The sequence below is a fragment of the Cervus elaphus genome, chromosome 13 (genome assembly GCF_910594005.1).
Source record: "Cervus elaphus chromosome 13, mCerEla1.1, whole genome shotgun sequence".
Lineage (NCBI taxonomy): Eukaryota > Metazoa > Chordata > Mammalia > Artiodactyla > Cervidae > Cervus > Cervus elaphus.
The window spans coordinates 28,997,211-29,006,319 of NC_057827.1; the positions used below are offsets into that span (position 1 = coordinate 28,997,211).

The 9,109-nt window shown below is 46.0% G+C and overlaps 1 protein-coding gene across 1 annotated transcript in view; it reads left to right on the forward strand.

Annotated features, from left to right (window-relative positions):
• Window positions 1-6,067, forward strand: part of MINAR1 (membrane integral NOTCH2 associated receptor 1) — a 33,527-nt gene extending 27,460 nt beyond the window's left edge. The window contains exons 3-4 of the mRNA XM_043922669.1: window positions 319-573; window positions 5,590-6,067. Of these exons, the coding sequence (XP_043778604.1) occupies window positions 319-573; window positions 5,590-5,787 (453 nt within the window). The 3' untranslated portion in view covers window positions 5,788-6,067. The remainder of the gene's footprint in view (window positions 1-318; window positions 574-5,589) is intronic.
• Window positions 6,068-9,109: the final 3,042 nt, after the last annotated feature.

Consider the following 9,109-nt stretch of genomic DNA (forward strand, 5'->3'; position numbering starts at 1 on the left):
TCCCTGGGGTAAATTACTGAGTCTTTCTGGTCTTCTTTTCCTTACCAGAATAATGTGTGTTAATAGTAGTAGTCATGGCGTGAAGATTAGATAAAATCATCTCTTTCTGGCACAGAAATGTTGGGTTGTATGAGTAGTATTAATGTTGTAAGCTTTTCCTAGTAAATGTCCCCCAGTACAGGCAATCCTTCTATTTGCTCATGAATGACTGCATGTTGCTACCTGGGCAGCACCTAGTGATGAAAAGCTGGGGTCTGCCCAGTGTGACATCTGACCACATCTGTGTGGCCTCCTGGATTTATCTGTGACCCTCTGCAGGCAGACAGGCAGTACGACATCCCCCCGCAGCACCGCCTGCCCAAGCAGCCCAAGGACGGCTTCCTGGTGGAGCAGGTGTTCAGCCCTCACCCCTATCCCGCCTCTCTCAAGGCCCACATGAAGAGCAACCCTCTGTACACGGACATGCGGCTCACAGAGCTGGCAGAGGTGAAGCGGGGCCAGCCTTCCTGGACCATCGAGGAGTATGCACGCAATTCGGGTGACAAGGGCAAGCTGACAGCCCTGGACCTGCAGGTGAGCCTCTTTGCCCAGGGTGGGGTGAGGTGGGGGAAACCTGGCCACACCCTGGCGGATGCAGAAATGGATGAAGGATGCCCTAGCCACCCACTCCCTCCCCTTCAGCTCCCTTGGTCCCCACCATGGAATACTGAACCTGAATACATCATAAGGCAGAGATGTGTAACCAGGGGATTGCTATGTTGCGTTTTGGCTTGTAAACATTTAGCAACAGGAATGCTTCATTGATGGATTGACCTTGGCCATCAATTTGCTAACGTTGCGTTTAAGACTCTGTACCAAGTGCAGATTCTCATGCTTGCTCCTAAGACCTGAGCCCAACTGGTTAATGGAACACAAGCCTGATTTCTCCTTCCACATGTAGCCCGTGGGATAAGCATGTTTGTGGGAGCCAAGCTATGGATTATGTTTCCGTACGGAGCAGCCCCAGGTAAGTGCCACCCCTGGAAACTCTGTGAATGCAGTTGTGGCTAGAGGGTGTGTTTGCTATTCAACCACAGGCAGGGCTGGGTTTCGGCCACACTTGCATCTTGGTGATTCCATCCACGCTGCGTCTATCTGTGTGTCTGCATCATCTTGGGAGCAGGGAAGCACCTTGCCTTCACCTGCCGGTTAGATCTGTGGGCAGCAAGGTCATTGTCTCAATGCTGCCAGTCACGTCCAGGTCCCTGAATGTCCCCACCACTGAAAGGGCAGCTGGGGAGATGCTGGTGGAGGCTGGTATGGCAAGGTGTTCCCTGACATTGCCTTGCTCTGAAGCCAAGAGTCTGCAGGATGGGCAGTACGGTGGTGAGAAAAGGAATGTGTTTTCCCACGGTGCAGATTCTCATCCAGGGTTCTTTTGCTGTGCAGCCTGGAACATTCACCTGTTTGAGCTGTGGTCCCCTCACCTGTTAAATGTCCATGATAATCTCTAACTTGTGGTGTTGTTGTGAGACATGAGAAGAATGTATTTAAAGTACCTGGCATTAATCAGGGACTGAAAAGGTATTTAGGCTGACAAAAGGATGCTGAAATCAATCAACTCTGTATAGTGGTTTTTTTTTTAATTATTCATTTATTTTTGGCTGTGCTGGGTCTTTGTTGCTGAGCAAGCTTTTCTTCAGTTGTGGCGAGCGGGAGCTACTCTCTAGTGGTGGTGTGTAGGCTTCTCACTGTGGTGGCTTTTCTTGTTGTGGAGCCTGAAGTCTAGGGTATGCGGACTTCAGTAGTTGAGATGCGTGGGCTCTAGAGCACAGGCTCAATAATAGCACATGGGCTCAGTTGCCCTGCACATATGGGATCTTCCTGAACCAGGGATTGAACCCACATCTCCTGCATTAGCAGGTGGATTCTTTGCCACTGAGACACCAGGGAAGCCCCTGTGTGGTGCTTTTTTACCACAGTCTCTCATGCAAGGTGCAGTGGCCTGCAGGCAGGAGTGATGACGTTCATCTCAAGCAGGTAAATGAGGAAATTGAGGCCCGAGAAACTCAAGAACTTGTTGCAGGTCCGACAAGTCTGAATTCCTGTCGGACTCTCCAGCAATAAGACTTCTGTTCTTTCATCTTCTGTTGCCTCGCCACCATTTCATTTTTCTGATGAGAGTATAGTGGGGCTTCATGTTACTAAAGTGACCACAATGACATTGGTTTATGTTGGTCCCTAACTGACAGCAGTTATGGGGAGGAGCATCTCTGGCCAAATCTTGAGAGTCAGGTGGGTGATGCTATCAGAATGACCCTGGAGATATCATGGCCCCTGTCCCCTCCTGCACCTTATGTCCACATGCCTGCTGCTTATCACTTGACCCTTCAGGCCATGTCCTCTCCTGTCACCATCCTGCTGGCAAGCAGGCTGTATAGGATTCTTTTCTCCTGGAGGTGGTCCTAACACTTTGCCGTGGGTACCACACTGTGTTCTGTGAGTATTAGGATGCCACGAATCAGGGAAGACCTGGAGGTATGAATGGCTCACTTGGAGGAATAATCAGTGTCTCACCAGTATCATGGGATGACCTTGACATGGTCAGATTAACTGAATGAATCATAGATTGAAAAACATCTTTTTAATATCCAGAAGGCTGAGTCTGAGAGAATTGCTCCTACAGATATATGTGAGTTTAAAATGCCAATGTTTATAAGCACTAAAGGTGAAATTATAAAAAGTTAAAGATCTTTAGAGAGCTTCAGGTGACAGCACTTTAAAAAGCAGAGGATAATATATCTAGTCTCACAAAATGTAAGACAGCAAGGAGCTTCATAGCCTTTCGAGGGTGTTTGCAGCAAGAGAGTTGGACATGACTGATGCGACCTAGCAGCAGCAGCAGAACAGGTATCGGGAACTTGGTAAAGGCAGAAAAGCACCACCCTCCTTGTTTCCATCACTTTGCAGAGACCCAGGTACTGTCTTATGGCAGCCTCAGCATCTGGGCCATCTTCTTGCTGTCTCTTGGCTTTGAGATATAAATTTACCAGCAATGGCACCTTGAGGATACATGAAAGATACCGTTTCCATTTCCAGTGTTCAGCAGGTGTAATTGTCAATCAAAGATGCTCCCTGGGTCCTGTGAAAGCTTGGCATTACCTCTCTGCTACTGGGTGTCATGACAGCTTGCAGTTATTGAAAAAACTAATTACAAATAGTTTATTTCACTGACTGAATCGCAGTGCATAAAGCATATCTACCCAGGAGAGAGCTTCCCTGTTGGCTCAATGATAAAGAATCTGCCTGCCAATGCAGGAGACATGGGTTCAATCCCTGGGTTGGGAAGATCCTATGAAAGAGGAAATGGCAACCTACTCCAGTATTCTTGCCTGGGAAATCCCATGGATAGAGGAGCCTTGTGGGCTACAGTCCATGGGGTCACAAAAGAATGGGACATGACTTAGTGACTGAACAACAACTGAATAGATTAGAACAAAGGTTGACAAACCTTCCTCTAAAGGGCCAGAGAGTAAATACCTTAAGACCCAGCAGTCCTTACAATCTCTGTCATCACAACTGCTCAGTTCAGTTCAGTCTCTCAGTCATGTCCAACTCTTTGCGACCCCATGGACTGCAGCACCCTAGGCTTCAACTGCTCAGCTCTGCCCATAATAGTCTTGTGCAACCATGGACAATTTGTGTTAAATAAATGACTGGACATGCTTGTGTTTTGATAAAACATTCTCTTTTGACACTAAGATTTGAATTTCCTATGATTTTCACATATCCCAGACTGTTGTTTTTCTTTTCTTTTTTTTTCCCAGTGATTAAAAAATGTGAGGACCATTCTTGTAGGCTGTACAGAGGCAGGTGTTGGGCTGAATTTAGCTCCCGGGTTGGCGTCTGCTGGCCCCAGCACTAGAAGGCCATTAGCAGCAGGAGAGCAATAGAGATGCCAGAGGGGTCCACGGTGTATGGACTGTCAGCATCCCATCAGGAAGCAGCTGGCGAGCTCATGGAAGGACAGGAATGGGAGGAGGGGACTGTTAGCATCAGTGTGGGAGGGGTTTAAAGCCCAGCAAGCACCCAGGGACCAGCATGAGTGAGAGACTGATGCTGCCCTTGGATCTGAAGGCCCAAAGATGGGAGCTATTTCTGAAACCCACCAGGACCCACAGCTGTGAAAGCAGGTGTCAGATAGAAATGTAGTCCATTAGAGAGGGAGCCTGAGGACTGGTGCTCCATCAACAGAACCCACCAGTGTGTGTGATAGTCACTCAGTTGTGTCCAACTCTTTGTGGCCCCATTGACTGTAGCTCGCCAGGCTCCTCTGTCCATGGGATTCTCCAGGCAAGAATACTGGAGTGGATAGCCATTCCCTTCTCTGGGGATCTTCCCGGCCTAGGGATCGAACCCACGTCTCCCGCGTTGCAAGCAGATTCTTTACCATCTGAGCCACCAGGGAACCCACCAGGGATGCGTCCATGTGGACCAAGATCTGGGGGGACCAGAGCAAGATGGAGAAGAGCAGAGAACTGCTCTGGAAGGACGGGTGAAGAATGACTAACGTGGGTGACAAAATCATCAATATTCCAATAACCTGGTACCACTGAGGTTTTTTTTTTTAAGTTTTGGAAGTGTTTGTTTTGTAATTCTGTGTGTGTGTGTGTGTGTGTGTGTACATAATTTGTAACATGCCCATCTTTATCAGCATTGACCAATCTGAGAACATCTTCAAAATGGATATTTTGCTTGTGTTTCAGAGATTTAGGAGACCTCAACTTGGAATCGCAATGTGTTGCCGCTTTTGTGTGCCACTCACATTATTAAATGCTTGCTGTAAAATGAGAACACTGCTTTTCTTTATGGAAATAGATTATAGCCATCCACGGGGAACGGGATTCATGGGCAACACAGGTTAAATACGATATTTCTCTCGTAGACAATCGTTAATCTCAGGGAGACCAGGAGACAAAATGTCAGGGAGGGGCCTCCCACTGGGGATGCCGCACCTGGCCTGGGGGTGGTCTGCCGCCAGTCTGTAGACCTGGCCTTTGAGCAGTGGCCTGACCTGCTCAGACAGATGTTTGAGATGGAAATATTTTATGTTTGGTTTGAGCTGCTTCTGTGGGAGGTGCCTTTGATTTTTCAGTAGAGGCTTTTTCTGAAGAACTGGGAAGTGAATCAGAATAATAGAACAGCCTTGCTTCAAACATCTCTGTTCTTAGGGACTGTAAGTGGGGAATATCTGTCAGTGACCCTCCCTGCTTCCCCGACAGTGAGGCCAGCCTGTTCTTGGCTGTCGCCCTTGCAGTGTTGACTCTCGCTTGTCTCGGCCCTGTTTTGCTTGTCCCCAGAAAACCTCTGGGTTTTCCTGTGTTGAGACCATCATGACCTTTGTAGTAAGAGAGGACAGATGCAATCTGGGGTGTGCAGGACCCCGAGTCCTTGGTGGTCCATCTCAGGAGGGACTGGTGGGCAGCTTGGACACCGCTGCCAGCTGCAGACAGCTTCAGGGTGCTTCAAGCACCAGCTGAGATGCTTCAAGGGTGATGAACCTGTTTACAAATATTCACCATCTTTCTAACACCTTCTCTTCACTTTTAGACTCAAGAATCTTTAAATCCAAACAACTTAGAGTATTGGATGGAAGACATTTATACTCCGGGCTACGACTCATTGCTAAAACGGAAAGAAGCCGAATTCAGACGAGCCAAGGTCTGCAAGATAGCGGCTCTGATTGCTGCGGCTGCGTGCACGGTCATTCTGGTGATCGTCGTGCCCATCTGCACGATGAAATCATGAGCTGCTGGAGACAATGTTGCCGATGGCTTGTGACCTCTGACATCTCTCTCTGTAGTCTAAAATCACGTGGCAGGTCAGGCACCACTTGTTGAAACAGAAACCATGGAGGCTTTTCTGCAAATGCTGATGATGAGCTTCAGAAAATATTCATTCTAGAAAGATGTCTACCTACCTATTAGCTTTGACTTAATGACACGGATGAATTTTAAGAAGTGCAATATCTTTTCCTACCGAAAGAATGTAACGGACGACCAGTAGATACAAACTGAATTCTGGGCCAAAAAAAAAAAAAAAGAAGAGGAAGCTTAATTGGTTGGATTCTTTCCATTTCATGGTGGATAATATGCTATAGAGGAGATGGTTAATACATACTTCTTTAATGGAAGCTAAGAGAGAGCAAGATGAGAAAGAAAAGCCTGGGTTCTCTCTTTCTTAATGTTACTAGACCACTGCAGGTGAAGTAACAGGATATGTTTTCATAGGGGGTTACTGTTTACTTCTCTGCTGACTGTCATCAAGGGCTACTGACTTCTCACACTTGCCCTTCTGTCATCATGATGCTCTTTGTTGCAGATCTTCATGGAAACATTCCAGACCTTCTTCCTGGTGCCCAGGGTAGAAAGGTACTGGACTGCCAAGTCAGGCATGGCATGAAGTGACCTCTCTGCTTAATAGGCCAAGGTCTTCAGGCTAGGAGACCTTCCAGTGGCCACCCCAAGCCATGGGAGGGCTTCTCGCTAATGATATATGCTCAACATTTGAAAGTCAAGGTATCCCAAAGGACCTCCCATCCTTGCCTTGGTGTGTGGGTCATCTCCTCCATCTTCTATCTCCTGGTAGTATGGATCCTCCACCTTTTACCATGAGTTGATTTTGGAACTTGTCCTTGTGCCTTGAAAAGTAGAGACAATGGCAGAACTTTGACCTTCTAACTATAAACCGTGGTTGCTGTGCACCAATAATACCAGCCATTTCCAATGGCTTTAAAAAGATTTTGAAAGCTTGTCGATAATATGATAAAGGCTCTGAGGTGTTCTCAACTACTCCAGCACCTACTCCAGAGTTTCAAATATTTGTCAGCAGTGCAAAAAAAAATGACCTATTTAACCATTTATCTATCTATCTATCTATATGTCTATCTAAATACCTGATTTTGGTTTATTGTCTTCTCTGTTAATTAACTTGAGAGCAAGATTTCTCCTGTGTAAGGAAGCCGTTGTCATTCATGAGAATTTGATATCAGTTTCCACCTGTTGAATGGTGCTTTGACATAAGTGAACAGAAAGAATCCTTTTCAGTGTCAGATCCTAATGTCTTATTATAGGTTAAAGAAAAACAATGGACAAAAACTAGCTACCTTAATTCTTCTGAGAACAAAGTGGAATATAAATAAATGTTGGTAGTAAGAATCATGTCACTCCAGTGAAAGAAAAGTGAAATTGTTAGTCACTCAGCTACGTCCAACTCTTTGGGATCCCATGGACTCTAGCCTGCCAGGCTCCTCTGTCCATGGGATTCTCTAAGCAAGAATACTGGAGTAGGTAGCCATTCCTTCTCCAGGGGATCTTCCTGACCCAGGGATTGAACCCGGGTCTCCCGCATTGCAGGCAGATTCTTTACTGTCTGAGCCTCCAGGGAAGCCCGAAGATAGAATAAATTCCTAAAAGGGAGTTTTGGGAAGCATCTCAGATTTTAAAGCAATAGGAATTCAGCATCCATCCTAAAATCTTCCAAATATTGCTTAGCTTGCTGTGTCTAATTCTCTTGTTCCCCCAAAGGGGAGTCAGAACATTTTGTGTTGTTAATAAATATAGGATGGATGCTCTCATCTGTAGTAAACCTTCGTTTTTAGAGGTCTTCATGTTCTCTATTTATAGTCTCATGTTTATGTATAGATTTTCAGCTAGGTGACTGAAATTTAAGCCTTAGTATGGAAACCTGAGGATTTATAATTGAAAATGAAAAATATATTAATATATATTACTGTCTATCATCAGAATTTAGTCTTTTGGTGCTCTGTTTTGGGTTGGGCACATTAAATAAGGTTGTTTCTTTCAGCCCAAAGGGGATTCTAGGTTAATACCCTCGGGAGTTGTGGATTCCCAAGTCTCCTCCCAATCTATACCACTCTAGAAAACACCCTAGCCCTGACGCTCTCCCCTTTATCACAGGTTAAGCCACAAGAGCAGCAGAGGTAGGTAGGTGGCCAACCTCTTGCCCTGTGATTTGCAGAGAAGTGGAGATGCAGTCACCCAGGATAAGAAAAATTTGTCAAATCCCATTCGGACTCCTTCATTTGCCAGGTAGGATCACGCCGGATCGACCAAACCACTATGGCCACTGCCCTTGGGTGAGTTTCTTCTTAAAGGGCCCTCTTTGGGCCACGTGCCTAGCTCCCTGTGGAGGGGGCGAGTATAAGCCCCCTCCCAACCCATAGAAGTGAAGAATTTTCTCCTACACTTTTCATATCTGGGGAGGTAGTCAAAGATATTTAGTCTTGCTCTAAGTCCAGCGTAGCTTTAAAATTCAGCTCCACTCATTGCTGCATCATGGAAACATCCAGACCTGGTCACTCCCATGGGAGACCACACAGAGATGACCCCCAGGCAAGGGGGGTTCCTCTGGAAAGCAATTGTCCTTAGCTTGGTAGCTCTGAGTCTGGTGTCAAGTTATGCACCTTTGCCATAGCGTGAAGCCTGATGGATGCTTGGAGTCTTGGGGTCTAGACAATGTGAAGTTCATAGTTGGCTTCTTTCTCTCCATTGATCCCAAGCTTGTTACACTTTCTTTCCCTCGACCTCTAGACTCACTCCAGCTCCTCCATCCCTCTGTTTGCAGAAAGGGTCAAGACCAGAGTCTGGATGGGAGTGAAGCATCTACCCATTCCTCTAAAATTTGCCTCTCATCTCCTGCTGCTATGAGCTCCCTGTGGGCGACCTAGGGTCAGGCCTGACTTCTATAGTAGGCAACAGTCTCTACCACCGTATCTGGCATATTCTGATGAAGTACCATTTCTTGTGCCTAAACTGAAAATCATTATATTATCAAAATTCACGTCGGTTCTCTTGCATTTAAAAAACATGAACCATTGGACGTTATCAAGGGATTATTTTAAAATTAGATCTCTTTATCCAAATAAAGTTGTAATCATCACATCCTCTTTTTCAGTCTGAATTTGCTCTGAACACAGCCTTGCAGAGAAGCAAAGAATATTTCCCAGCTCACAGTTTTCAGATATTTTACGCCAGTACCTTCTTTAAATGGAAAATACAGTAAAGCAAATCATACTTGTATCACCCATTACTAGCTGATAAATTGTTAG